At 61.5% G+C, this 12,587-nt stretch overlaps 5 protein-coding genes across 5 annotated transcripts; 2 read left to right on the plus strand and 3 right to left on the minus strand.

Annotated features, from left to right (window-relative positions):
- Positions 1-1,330: 1,330 nt before the first annotated feature.
- Positions 1,331-5,264, plus strand: Chn1 (N-chimaerin; the record flags this gene model as incomplete). Its single annotated transcript, XM_062772060.1, has 6 exons — positions 1,331-1,548; positions 1,614-1,734; positions 1,788-1,934; positions 1,975-3,522; positions 3,570-4,935; positions 4,981-5,264. The coding sequence occupies 6 exons, from the start codon at positions 1,331-1,333 to the stop codon at positions 5,262-5,264; spliced, it is 3,684 nt and encodes a 1,227-aa protein (XP_062628044.1).
- A 179-nt stretch (positions 5,265-5,443) lies between these two features.
- Positions 5,444-7,579, minus strand: SART1 (U4/U6U5 tri-snRNP-associated protein 1; the record flags this gene model as incomplete). Its single annotated transcript, XM_062772061.1, has 3 exons — positions 5,444-6,687; positions 6,724-7,325; positions 7,371-7,579. 3 exons carry the CDS (start codon positions 7,577-7,579, stop codon positions 5,444-5,446), a joined length of 2,055 nt encoding a protein of 684 aa, XP_062628045.1.
- A 210-nt stretch (positions 7,580-7,789) lies between these two features.
- Positions 7,790-8,417, plus strand: SPT4 (Transcription elongation factor SPT4). The gene is made up of 3 exons (XM_062772062.1): positions 7,790-7,926; positions 7,966-8,074; positions 8,113-8,417. Exons 1-3 carry the CDS (start codon positions 7,807-7,809, stop codon positions 8,232-8,234), a joined length of 351 nt encoding a protein of 116 aa, XP_062628046.1. The 5' UTR covers positions 7,790-7,806; the 3' UTR covers positions 8,235-8,417.
- Positions 8,418-8,431: 14 nt separating this feature from the next.
- Positions 8,432-9,484, minus strand: LOC62_04G005518 (uncharacterized protein). The gene is made up of 3 exons (XM_062772063.1): positions 9,053-9,484; positions 8,818-8,998; positions 8,432-8,764 (listed from the first exon to the last, which is right to left on the minus strand). Exons 1-3 carry the CDS (start codon positions 9,466-9,468, stop codon positions 8,510-8,512), a joined length of 852 nt encoding a protein of 283 aa, XP_062628047.1. The 5' UTR covers positions 9,469-9,484; the 3' UTR covers positions 8,432-8,509.
- A 197-nt stretch (positions 9,485-9,681) lies between these two features.
- Positions 9,682-12,028, minus strand: SPBC13A2.03 (Putative phosphatidate cytidylyltransferase). The gene is made up of 4 exons (XM_062772064.1): positions 11,857-12,028; positions 11,101-11,777; positions 10,077-11,061; positions 9,682-10,018 (listed from the first exon to the last, which is right to left on the minus strand). The coding sequence occupies exons 1-4, from the start codon at positions 11,937-11,939 to the stop codon at positions 9,844-9,846; spliced, it is 1,920 nt and encodes a 639-aa protein (XP_062628048.1). The 5' UTR covers positions 11,940-12,028; the 3' UTR covers positions 9,682-9,843.
- Positions 12,029-12,587: the final 559 nt, after the last annotated feature.

A 12,587-nucleotide genomic window follows, 5' to 3' on the forward strand; every position in this document is an offset into this window, starting at 1 on the left:
TCGCGGGTGAACCCTTTACTGTGCGCCTTGGACTTGATGCCTGCGACGCACCCTTGACGCGCGCAAAAACACGAGCAAAGCTGAGCTTGTCGACGAGTTTCAGACGGCAACGAGCAAGACCAACTGCACTGCTGCTGCTGCTGCTGCTGCACACGCGCACCGCGCCGCAGCCCCACTCTGTCTCTGTCGGCTCATACTCGTCTTTGTCATTACATCGGTCACTGCCCTACTTGACCCCCCTCCTCCCCGTAGCCCCTCTGCTTGCCTGCCTCGCTCCTCCTCCCCCCTGACACACCCAAACCCCCTTTACTGGGCCATCCCCTCGGCCCCCGCAACACGTCGAAAAGGTCCAGAACGCGTTTCGCCAACCCAACCTTTGTTGTCTGTCCACCTACACACACACGTCGTCAGTCAGTCGCCCCCCTCACCCCTCACCCCTCGCCCGCGCCGCGCCGCGCGTCGAAACAAGACAAGCCCACAACGGCCACAACAGCCGTCGCCTCCACGCCTCGGTCCCTTAGCTTGCCAGTTAGCAAGGCCCCCCTCGTCTGACGCTCGGCTCGCCTGCCCCCTCCTCCCCCCTCCCCCCTCGTTCCCCCACTCGCGCGGCCTTGATCCTCGCCAGCTCAAACGCACATTGTCACCTGCAACAACGGAACAAACGCGTCTATACCTCCTGCCCCCTTTGTCCTCGAACCCCATCAATAATACTACAGCAGCGTTGCCTGGCTTGGCTAATCCTCCGTGATACAACACTTTGGACGCGCGCCCACCCACCCCGTTCCTAGTCTGGTCCGTCCACCTAGCAACTCTCTCTACAACTCGACGACACGACATTCCACCACTACCAACGAACACAAGCGACGACGACAACGACGACGACGCGCGCTCGACAACATTACTCATCACCCCATCACTCTTTCCACATCGTCCACCCTCGTCTACACGTTCGACGCGTCGACCCTCACGCCACTGAACGCGCAAAACACTGGCGCCCCGAAAGCGCAGAGCAGCAGAAGAGCTAGACTACGAGCGGTCTGAGCGTCGCGTCGCAAGAGATCCCCGTGGCCCCCGCGACCCCGTGCACTTGCGTCTTGCTTGCACCACTCTTGTGCTGCTCGACACGACACGACGGCCCAATCGACTTGGACGTCGTATCTATTACCTGCTCTGGGTCCAGCGCACAAACAAATTCTTTCTCTCTCTCACTCTCTCTTCTCACCTCGCACCTCTCTCGGTCGCGACACGCCGGTGGATGGCTGGGCCTCACCCATAGCGCGAACCTCGTCTCTGCGGTCAGATCCCCAACAACGACACGCTGCCGCCCAACATGACGGCTGTCGATACCCCGCTAGCCGTTCTCTCCACAGACCATTCGCACCCCTCATCACTTCGCCACTCTGTCACGAACGGCGACATGCCGACACCAGTGCGCGAGAACAGCGACACCCTGTCGACCATGTCATCAATGGACAACCTCGAAGCGCGCTGTGGGGGCTGTCGCAAGGTCATTGACCAGGACAATGGCGGCATCGTCGTCGCGTTTGGGTACGTGTCAACCGGCGCGCCGCCGCGCCCCTTGTCATGTTTCGTTGCTGACTCTTTCTCCCCAGCACGTCGCTGTGGCACGTCGACTGCTTTCGCTGCGCAAAGTGCAAGGACAAGGTGTCAGCAGACACAAATCTCCTCCTGTTATCCGATGGGAGCCCAGTATGTGGGAACTGCTCCTACCAGGTGGGTCATCTTTACCCGCGCAGCAGGGGACGTGCGGCTGACACCTCTTTCAGTGCTTTGTCTGCAAGAAGGCCATCACAGAAGAGGCCATCATGACCGGAGATGAGTCATATCACGCTCACTGCTTCACCTGCCGGACGTGCAAGCGCCGCATCGAAGAGCTCGTCTTTGCAAAGACAACACAAGGCATCTACTGCATGGTGCGTGGTGCGATTGTCGATGGCACTGACCTCCTACCAGAATTGTCACAACGAACGCGTAGCAAGAAGTCGCAGACATGCCGAAGCAAAGCGACAGCGAGCAAAGGAAAAGGAGCGCGAGGAGGCCGCAAAGGGCCTGTCGGGCAGCTCTTCTCTTCCCTTGCTGTCCGCCGTTGCCGCAGCCAGTCCTGGTCCGGATACACCTACAGCCGCCTCACCGACAGTGACGCCGGGCTCATCCATCAGAACCGAGCGCGACAAGGTGACGGCTGGGGCCTCGACGCCCAATTCAAACGAGCGCACCCCCACCCAAGAACGCATCCGCGAGGGCAGCGTGGATCGCAGTCTGGGTGCCACCAGCCCCGTTCCTCGCGCCGTCTCACCAGGAAGCAGAAAGGGAAGCGCTCCTTCGTCCCCGTCATTGGATGCCCCTCCGATGCTGCGCGGCCTGTCCGCCGACAAGGAGCACATTCTGCGATCGGCCACTAGCAGCCCCACGCCGCCCAGTCACGCCGCCCCATTGAGCTCTCCCGGTGCCACCTCACCATCCAGAACAACTGCCCCACTGCGTTCCCCGAGCACGGGCATTGGCCTGGGACTGGGGCCCACTCCAGGCCTCAATATCCCTACCAGCAAGGCCGACAAGCGGAGGTCCATTAACCCCGGCATGATGTTCAACATGGATTCGCAAAACGCCACGTTTGCTGCTGAGCCTCGAGCTCCATCGCCACTGCGGTCGTCGTTCAGCGAACGCCAGCATAGCAACGCCGCGTCTGCAGCCGCGTCTGCGGGCCCATCCACGCCTGCATTGGAACGAGGAGCATCGCCATCGTTACCCTCCCCCAAGGTCACAGTTGCCCCAGCCCTGCGCGCTGCATCGCCTGCTATCTCGCCGGACAAGGCGCTCCCCAGCCTTGCGGATGCACGGGAGGAGACGCGAGGAGACCACAAGGCAACCGACAACAAGAAGGCAGACGCCACACATCTCAAGGACTCTCGTGCCAATAATGATCAGCACCAGCCCCGGATCGACGCGCCCAGTCTGCCCACAATGTCGTTCTCCCTGTCTGATCCAGACTTTGCAGTTTTACTCAGCGAGACCGAGGCCAACGGCAAGACGCCCGAGAAAGCCTCGCCACCCAAGCACGCTTCAAAGAGTCAGGCAACCCCGCCTCGCGAGGACAGCTCGACTTCGTCTTCACCCAGTATCCCTACCATCTCGGATCCAGAGGAGACACCAGTGGTTATCAAGCGGCAGTCAATGACTCGCAGCCCTCAGATGAACCTGCTCTCCTCCGCCGCCAATGGCGACGCCAGCACGTCGGCGCTCGGTGCCAGAGGATTGCTCTCCCCTCACGACCAGCCCATTGGAACGAGGAGGCGGCGCCTGTCAATGGAGTCGACCATGTCGTTCCGTATGGAGCCGGACTCTGCGATCTCGACCTTGAAGGAGTTGATCGACAACGCCAAGCCAGGGGACGACAACCACATCTCCGTCGACCTTTCCTTGTTAGCGGACGTTGTGCGCGAGCACGAGGCCATGAGGGACGCAGCTGGCACTCTCAAGCAGAAGTATACTGGAGCCAAGGTGAGTTCTGGAGGCTATGCGTTGGGGTCATTGCTAACCGTCTTCAGCGCTCAAGCCAGCAGTACAGCGAAGGTCTCACCATCGCTGGCGAGGAATACGACAAGGAAGCCGCGATGCGCCGCGATCTTGAGGCAGAAGTCACACGTCTCCGCGCTCAGGTCCACGGCCAAAGTGCCCGCTTGTCTCTCATTTCGAGTGACGAACGGAGGCAAGAGGCCCTGCGGAGAAGGTCTCAGGATCTTGCCAGCAGCCTCACTGGTCTGGAGAGAGATATTTCCAGACTCCGGGCGCAGCGCGATATCACACTGGCTGAAGTGGAAGAGCTCCAAGCCAAATCGAATGCTGGCGCCGACGGGACGGTCGAGGAGACGACGACCAAGCTCGGGCGCTCGCTCACCCGTCGCTTGGATACGATCAAGGAGCAGTACCGCGAGGAGCTCGGGCCTCTTTCTGCTCAACGAGAGGCTCTGCAGCGCGAGATCAACGACCTGCGCGAAACCCGCGAGCAGTTCCTTGAGGAGTCGGCGTCGCTGGCGGCCGAGAACGAGGAACTGGCAGAGCTCAACGCCCAGTTGACTCGCCAGGGTGATGACAGGCCTGACCCGGCCGTTCGTCAACGCACCCCATCGAGCTTTGGTACGATCAAGCCTCTTCGCACCCACCCATCCGGAAGCCCGTCCCTTTCATCACTGTCGACATCCGTCACGTTGCAGGATGTGCCAGAGGAGACTGCAAGGGTCATCAAGGTTCCCAAACCTGAGCCCATTGAAGCAGCGCCGGCTCGTCGCTTCAAGTGGTACAAGTCTTCAAAGGGACCCGATGGCGCGACTGGCGCAACACCAAAGGGCGGTGACAAGGACAAGAAGTTCCGTCCATCAACCGAGATGGGTATTCGCGACCACCAGTTCCAGCAGCACACTGCAATGCGTCTTGGCCGGTGCGAGCTGTGCCAGGAAAAGATGTGGGGTCTGCAAGAAGTCAAGTGCATGGCGTGCGGCACCGTGTGTCACAGCAAGTGTGCCGAGAAGCTGCCACGATCGTGCCCTGGACCACGAAACGGCAAGACGATCGAAGACGAGGGGCCACCCCCTCCATCCATGTTTGGTCGCGACCTGTCGATCCAGGCCGAGTCGGACAAGCACTCGATCCCCGTCATCGTTACCAAGTGTATCGGGGCCGTCGAGGCCAACGGCATGGAGTACGAGGGCATCTACCGAAAGACGGGTGGCTCGTCGCAGTCCAAGCAGATCACAAGCCTGTTCGAGCGCGGCAACTACGAGTCGTTTGACCTCACCAACGTAGACCACTTCAACGACATTAGCTCGATTACCTCTGTGCTCAAGACATATTTCCGCCAGCTGCCCGACCCGCTCTTAACCCACAGTCTCCACGAGAGCTTTGTTGCGGCCGCAAGTGAGTGTAGCGTGTCGCAAGTGGACGTTTTGCTGACTGTTGCAGACATTCGTGACCAGAACAACAAGTCGTCGGCCCTGCGCGCGCTTCTCAAGGAGTTGCCGCAGGCGCACTACGCCACGCTCAAGTTCCTGATGCTCCACCTTCACCGTGTTGCAGCTCAGAGCCAGGTCAACCTCATGACCAGCCAGAACCTGGGTGTCGTCTTTGGCCCGACGCTGCTGCGGTCCTCTGACCCCAACCGCGAGTTTGGCGACATGGCCGGCAAGGCGCTCAGTGTGCAGTGGATGGTGGACAATGCCCCCACCGTCTTTGTCGACCGCGAATAAAACATGGATAGCGTTCGACATCATGTCCTGCAATCTTGGGACCAGCCAATGTGACTAGTAGCACCACATGGATAATCTAACCTCACCGACCACCGACCACCACCACCCCAGTAACCTGTCTACGCTGCTTATCGTACTGCCACTTGTTAAACTATGCATCATGTGTACCGAGGTGCCATCTAGCGGCGCTTTGCCTTGGCGTCCATCTGCACCGACTGCTTGTTGCCCACCGAGAGGACCATGTGTGCCTCGCCCGTCTTCTGCTGACGACGAGAAAACGCATTGGTCATGCCGAGTGGCGTGTCGCTCGCCGACATGCTCTGCGCCTTGCGCTCCTCCTCCATCTTGCGCAGTCGCTTCTCCGTCTTCATGCGGCCCGAAGTCTTGCCGTGGAACTTGTGCGAGAGGCTCTTCCATGCCTCCTTTGCGCTCATTTCGCGGCCAAACTCGTCGTGGTACGCAATCTTGATGTCGGGCTTGTAGTTTTTGAACGCGTCGAGCGCCGTCCGCGCCTCCTGCTGCTCGCGCATCCGGTTGTCGTACTCGCGCTGCGCCTGGTCGCGGTTCCCGCCGCGCGCAGCGATGCGCTCCATCTCCTTCTGCGCCTGCCGCCGCCGGTGGTCGGCCAGCCAGAGGTCGTGCTGCTTTTGCTGGCGCTCGCGCGCCTCGTCCTGCTCGCTCTTCTTGGCCAGCGAGCCCTGGTTGCGCAGCATGGTCAGGATGTTCGCGACGCCGTTGCCGACCGGCGCCTCGGGCTCCTCCTCGGCCGCATTCTCCGCCTTGACCTCGTCGAGCTCGCGCATCTGCGCGTCGATGCGCAGACGGTACTCCTCGAGCGAGAGGCCCTCGCGCGCGGCAATCTCAGCGAGCGCGTCGTCCTCATCCTCGTCGTCGTCGTCCGACATTGGCTCGTCGCCATCCTCGACGCGCTCGATCTTGACGACGACAGGCTGCTCGGCAGCTGCCGACGGGCCAGCAGGGGATGACGTCCGTGTTCGCTCTTGCTTGACGGGTGCGGCGAGCGACTTGGCGGTCACGCTGCGCACAAACTCGGACGTGTCGTCGAAGGTGATCCGTCCGTCGTCGTCACCGTCGTTGCCGTTGGCCTGCGCGGCCTCGGCTGCCGCGTCCTCTTTCTTCTGCTCAGCAATGCGCGCTGCCAGGTCCTCGGCCTTGACTTTTGGCTTCTTCTTGGCCGCTTCACGTCGTGACCTCGCCAACGCGGCCTGGAGGTCGTCGTCGTCGACCAGGTTGTCGGGCCCGTCGCCAACAGCGCGCTTTGTGAATGTTGGCACAAAGTCGACGTCCATCTCGTCCCCGTCGTCCGCCTCGGCCCGCCTCGACGACGACTTCTTCACCCGCCTCTTCTTCACCTTGAAGCCCTTGTCGCCCTCCTTCATGTAATCTGAGACGTCAAAGTCGCCTGGGACGTCAGCTCGGCCTCCCAGCCGACACTCACGAGCAAAGTTGAGGTCGAGCTTGACCTTGGACTGGGGCGCCGCGCCGAACATCTCGATGTCCTCGGTCTCCTCCTTCTTGGCCTTCTTCTCGACTGGCGCGCCGAGGCGAAACCCCTCCGACTTCATCTTGCCACTTGAAGAGTAGTCCTCGTCGTACTTTGACAGCACGTCGGCCTTCTGTCCTATTCTTCCCTCCTCAAACTCTTCGTCGTCGTAGCCGGTGTACGCCTGCGCCGCCTTGCGCTTGCGCTCCTTGACGGCGGCGTCGGCCTCGAGGTCGGCAATGTTGACGTTCTGCAGCTCGTCCTCGTCGCCCTCGAGGATCCGGCTGTCCTTGAGCGTGAGGATGACGTCCTGGCCCTCCTCGAACGCGTCGGCGTCGTGCGCAACCTTGATGCCCACGAGGTCGTCCTCGTCGTACGCCACCCGGTCGGCCTCCTCCATCTCGCGCAGACGCCTCGCCGCCTGGTCCTTTTCATGCCGGGACGCGCGCTTCTTCTGCGCCTTGATCCAGCTGGACGCTGAGAGCTTGTCGTCTTTGGACGTGTCGCCGAGGGTGGACCCCTGGAGCTTTTTGTTCAATGCGCGCTGGTTCTTGAGGCTGGGAGGTGTCAGTATACCCATGTATGGCACAGTATCCACGCACCGTTCAATCTGCTCCCTCGTCTCCTTCTCCTTCTTTGCCGCCCGCTCGTCCGCGCGCCGTTGGGCAAAGTTGGCCTCGGCAATCTCGTCCTGCGTCGGCTCGACCTCGCCGCCGGCGGCATCGTCATCGGCGCCGATGGGCTTGAGGCCGAGGCTGATGCGGACCTTGTTGGTCTCCTCGAGGGTGAGGGTTTCCTGGTTGACCGACATGGTGAGGGGAGTGTGATGACAGGTTGTGAGGTCGTTTCAGCGAGCTGATATTGTTGAGCTGATCGATTTCGAGGTCGGTTGGGTGGCAAAGGAATAGGCGCGGTATTAGGCGTACCAGATCCAGCACGCCTGCCGCCACCTCCACCACAACTCGCCTCGACTTTCAACAACCGCCATGGCATCCATCACTCTCTATTCTTCTCCTCATCTCACAATCCCCCACCAACATGCCCCCAAAAGTCTCGGCCCGCCAGCCAGCCCTGCGCGCCTGCCTCGTCTGCTCGGTCCTCCAGCCCCTCAAGGACTTTATCGACTCGGGCTGCCCGAACTGCGAGAACATTGTGCAGGTGAGCTGTCGTTTTGGTTGCTCCAGCTGACACCCCCAGATGCAAGGCAGCCACGAGCGCGTGTCAGAGTGCACGAGCACAATCTACGACGGCATGATCGCCATGTTGGAGCCCGAGGAGAGCTGGGTCGCGCGCTGGCAGCGGATAGGTGGGTGTAGTATGGTCTTCACCCGCTGACACCATCAGACAAGAAGAAGCGTGGCCTGTACGCTGTGCGCGTCACTGGTCGCCCACCACAGGACGTGATCGACGCGATCGAGGCCCAGGGCGGTGTCTACCGTTCTCGTGACGCGGTCGAGGAGCTCTAAGCGGCTGCCGAGCTGCTGTAGGCAGCGAGGCGGCAGCGAGCCTGCCAGGGCACGACGATACCATCGGCAATGGTTCCAGCCTCCGCCGAAGGTTCACTGCACCCTCACCCTTCGCCTCACTTTCAGATCTCCCTCATTTTCCTGGTCACCCTCCCCTCGCACATAGCGACCAGCACAGTCATGTCATGTTGTAAAAGCTGCAGCCTCATATCATACATCGCACGAAGACTAACCAGCCTCGCCGCGAGCGGTCTGCCTCACTAAGAAACCAACCCCTACATGTACATGCCCGACAGGTCGTCGCCAGCCGGTGCCTCCTGGTGCGGCCGGCGCGCGCCCATGCCGAGCCCGACGAATGGCTCGTCGTCCACCTCGGTCCAGTGCGCGGAGCGTCCCAGCGCCTTGGCAGCAACGGGGGCCGCGGCCGCCAGCGCAGAGCTCACGGCGGACGGCGCGAGCGTAGACAGCGGGAGGGGAAGCAGGAGCAGTGTGGCCGCCTTGCCGTGGAACGGGGACGCGGGGTGTGCGGACTGGGATGTCAGCGGCTGAAGAACGGTCTCGCAAGCGCCCGCCAGTCACTCACGGCCGAGAGGAACGCGCCAGCGACGCCCGTGACGTAGTTTGGCGCGTCGTATGTCCTCAGCGCGGGGGACGACAGGCTCACCGCCGACGACGACGAGAGGTATCGTACCGGCGGGTCGAGGGCGCGCGGCTCGCCCGCAGAGGGGATGTACATGGCGGGGACGTACGACGAGACGAGGGTCCTGGGGGAGGTGGTGTCAGCTCGCCGCTTCTAGCTCCCAAGCAGCACAACTCACCACGACTCGGCAGCGACCACGCCCAGAACCGCCTCGACGACAGCGTACGCCGCGTCGCCGCTATCCAGCTCGTTGAGCGCGAGCAGCGCGCTGCCGCCGTCGAGCGCGAAGACGGTGCCTGCGCGCGCCGAGTCGAGCGTCACGCTGAGCAAGGGACGCGCAGAGGACGCCCGGCGGAGGAGGTACGCGCCCGCCTGGCCGATCGCGACGACCGCGGAGGATGCTTTGAGTGGCAGCTCCGATGCCGACGCGCCGGGGAGTGGGGACACGCTGACGACTGGCGCGGGCGGTGCTGCGCGGCGCTGTGTGGGTGCCGCCGACGCGGGGTACGCGCCTTGTCCTTCCTCGTCGGAGCTGTCCGACTCGAGCAGGTACCGCGGCGGAGGGGCCTTGAGGGAGCTGATGGGGTCGAGCATGGCTGTTGGGGTGAGTTGGGAGGGTGCTGCCGGCTTGGGTTTATGTTTGGAATGCGGACGGGGCTGTCGATGAACGCATCATCATCAGCGACGCGAAAGCGTAGAGATTTCCACGTGCAGCGGCGCCACGCCAGGCACTGGTGGAGGTCGTCGTCGAGGAGTTTGAAGACACCGACCAGTGCAAGTACTCACGCTCACAGGCCACGCCCACCGCGCTTTGATTCAATGCATGTCTGTATGGATGGTATCATGAACGCCGCTGTGGCGATTATTCACACGACTCGAGTCCTATGAAAAGAGATCTACATGTCAAGAGACGACGCCGCCGTGGTTTCCGGTTGACGACAACCCGCAGGCGGTTCGTCTGTCGGCTTTTTAGCTGCTCAGCACACCCTGGCCCTCGAGGAAGCGCTTCAGGTCGGACAGCAGTTCCAGCTGCTCGCTGGTCGTGAGCGAGACGACGGCCGTCTGCAGGATAGAGCCGACGGTAACAGACTGGATGCGGATGAGGGACGAGTAGTAGACGTAGGCGAACATGCCCATCATGAACCTGGGGTGTCAGCAAACAGTGGTACGCCAGTACGTCCACACGTCCACACCACACTCACTGGCAGTCCATGCGGTCAGTCATACCACCGTGGCCGGGGATGGAGTGTCCAAAGTCCTTGATGTTGAAGGCACGCTTGAAGCCTGAAGCAAAGAAGCCGCCGAAGGGGGCCACGAGCGACGCAAAAGTCGCCATGACCAGGGTGTGGAACTGGAAAGGAGCGTAGGGGACGGCAGAAGTGCCGAACTGGCTTGTCAGCAGCTGTTGAATCTCGTGCCCACTCACAATAGCCTTGAGAGTCTGGCCGACGGGGCCCGCGAACTCGTACGCGCGCCAGATGAACACGGGGTTGGGCTTGCAGACGATGGTCGAGAAAGCGTTGGCGCCGAGGTCCCTGGCAGGGCAGATCATGTAGGGGAACTGCATCCAGAAGGTGCCCCAGCCGTAACCGAAGATGAGGGTGCAGATGAAAGCGCCGATGAAGCCCTCAACCGTCTTCTTGGGGCTGAGCTTGATGAGGGGCGTGCGACCAAAGAGCTTGCCACAAACGTAGGCGAAAACGTCGTTGCAGATGACAAGAGATGCGGGCACGAAGAACCAGATCATGCCCTCAAGAATGTTGTTCACAATAAAGTGGCTCGAGACCACAATGAGGAGAAGCGAGATGTGCACCCAGCAGAAGAGGGCAAACTGCTGGCGGAGATACTGGCGCTGGAGGTTGGCGACGAAGCCGACAAAGCCGAGCGTGTACAGCATGAAGCTGATGAAGCGGTGGTTCTTGGCAAAGGGGATGAAGTACGCGTCCACAAACACAATGTGCTTGAAGTAGTAGATGATCGACTCGCCGTAGAGGAAGTAGTTGGTGACGACGAAGAAGTACCAGTTGAGGGTCTTGCTCCACTCGTCGCCCTTCTCTCCGGGGCTGGGCTTGATGACCTTGGTACCGTGGTCGCGGAGGTTGAACAGGGCAGTGACCTCCTTGTACACAAGCGTCTGGCAAACGAGCACGAGCATGATCATGTAAGGCGCACCAAGGGACAGAATCGCTGGGTTGTGTCAGACCTAGCGCCAGTCCCCACACTCACTGATGAATCCAAAGATCATGATGAAGGTCCAGACCGTGCGCTCAATGGCGTTCTGGTGCTTCTTCTCTGGGGCAGCGGGCGTCTCCTTCTTGGGGGTGATCGTCTTCTCGCCCTCGACACCCTCGCCAGGAACGACGCCGTCCTCAAACTTGACAGAGTTCTTGTTCGGGCTGGCGGCGGTGAGCGCGGCGTTGGGGCCGACGGGGGTGAAGTCCTCGGGCGTCCTGCGTTTCCTGTTGGCAGGGAGCTGGTTGGCTGTGGGGTGGGGCAGCTCGGCCGGGAGGGCGGGCTCAAACCTCGGCGACGAGGGGACCGCAGGAGGCGATGGGACGCGCGTGGGGGTCGAGGGGGGATCGTCGTCCTTTGCGGCGCTCGCTGCGGCTTCCTTCTTCGCGGGCGCGGCGGCGGTAGGAACCACGAGTTGTGGGACGGCAACAGGTGCGGCGGCGGAAGGAGCCTCCTTGGCCTTTGAGCCGTTGGCCGTCGCAGGAGCAGCTGCCGCAGCGGGCTTGCTCGCGCCGTTCACCTTGGCTGCTGATGCGGCGGGGGCCGGCTTTGCTGCCTCGGCCTCCGCCTCGGCGGCGGCAGCGGCGGCGGCCTTTGCAGCAGCCTTGGCGGCGCGCTTCTTCGCGCCCTTGGACAAAGGGGCAGAGGGGGTGTCGTCGACCTGCTCTTCCCTGTTGAATGTCAGTGTCTGGGCTTGGTGCGATGGTGGCCAACCGGCCCCACCGGTGTCGCTATAGCTGCTGCGCTTACTCTTCGATTTCGATTTCGTCGACCTCTACAAAGTCGTCAATTTCGAGGGCGCCAAACTTGTTTGACTGGGAAAACGACGGCATCGTGACTGTAACACTAGAGTGCTGTGTCGTCTCGGTGCAGTGTGTGATGTGAGAAAGAATAAAAAAGGGAATGTGTGTAGTTGTTGAGAATGTTTAAGAAGTGGCTTCCAGTCTGTGATTGTTCCCAAAGTTATGCGCCGTGGCGGTGACGTCTGGGTGCATTGCAGGTGGTGCCGTTGCTCGGCGCGCCGGCGTGGGGACTGTGATAGGCAGGCCGAGCAAGCGTCAGCCAGCACGGCCGCCGGTTGCGGCACCCCAATGCCACGTCATTGCACCCACGTGGTCACACAACCTCGCACCAAAAACTCTCTTGCACCGTTTTCGCTCTGCGACGCATTTATCGCGACTTGTTTCTTCCTGTCACTCTCCCCATTCAACTCAACGGGTACTCTAAGCATTGTCTGTGCAGATACTGCAGCAGCGCACGCGCGTGACAGAGTCCACACCATGGCTCACTAACATTGTAAGTGTCTCCTCCTACCCCCTCCACCCCTCCCCCCCGGCTCGAATGTTTGATGAGCACTACAATCCAACTCTTAAGCGCTGCGCCCCGGTGCGTGGTTGCGAACCTCTTAGCAAGGTTCGTGGACGCGGGCTGGGGACAGCGCATGCGCCGGGTAGGACCGGATCCGCTTGAGGACCACTTTA

Source organism: Vanrija pseudolonga, chromosome 4, assembly GCF_020906515.1.
Source record: "Vanrija pseudolonga chromosome 4, complete sequence".
Classification (NCBI taxonomy): Eukaryota; Fungi; Basidiomycota; class Tremellomycetes; order Trichosporonales; family Trichosporonaceae; genus Vanrija; species Vanrija pseudolonga.

Excerpts from the sequence above, each read along its gene's own strand:
- SPBC13A2.03 (XM_062772064.1), bottom strand. The coding sequence starts at position 11,939 with ATGCCGTCGTTTTCCCAGTCAAACAAGTTTGGCGCCCTCGAAATTGAC. Across the intron at positions 11,778-11,856 it reads GACGAAATCGAAATCGAAGA|GGAAGAGCAGGTCGACGACA; the intron begins GTAAGCGCAGCA and ends GACATTCAACAG. Across the intron at positions 10,019-10,076 it reads ACTGACCGCATGGACTGCCA|GTTCATGATGGGCATGTTCG; the intron begins GTGAGTGTGGTG and ends CTGACACCCCAG.
- SPT4 (XM_062772062.1), top strand. The coding sequence starts at position 7,807 with ATGCCCCCAAAAGTCTCGGCCCGCCAGCCAGCCCTGCGCGCCTGCCTC. Across the intron at positions 7,927-7,965 it reads ACTGCGAGAACATTGTGCAG|ATGCAAGGCAGCCACGAGCG; the intron begins GTGAGCTGTCGT and ends TGACACCCCCAG. Across the intron at positions 8,075-8,112 it reads CGCGCGCTGGCAGCGGATAG|ACAAGAAGAAGCGTGGCCTG; the intron begins GTGGGTGTAGTA and ends TGACACCATCAG.
- LOC62_04G005518 (XM_062772063.1), bottom strand. The coding sequence starts at position 9,468 with ATGCTCGACCCCATCAGCTCCCTCAAGGCCCCTCCGCCGCGGTACCTG. Across the intron at positions 8,999-9,052 it reads GTGGTCGCTGCCGAGTCGTG|GACCCTCGTCTCGTCGTACG; the intron begins GTGAGTTGTGCT and ends CACCTCCCCCAG. Across the intron at positions 8,765-8,817 it reads CTGGCGCGTTCCTCTCGGCC|TCCGCACACCCCGCGTCCCC; the intron begins GTGAGTGACTGG and ends CTGACATCCCAG.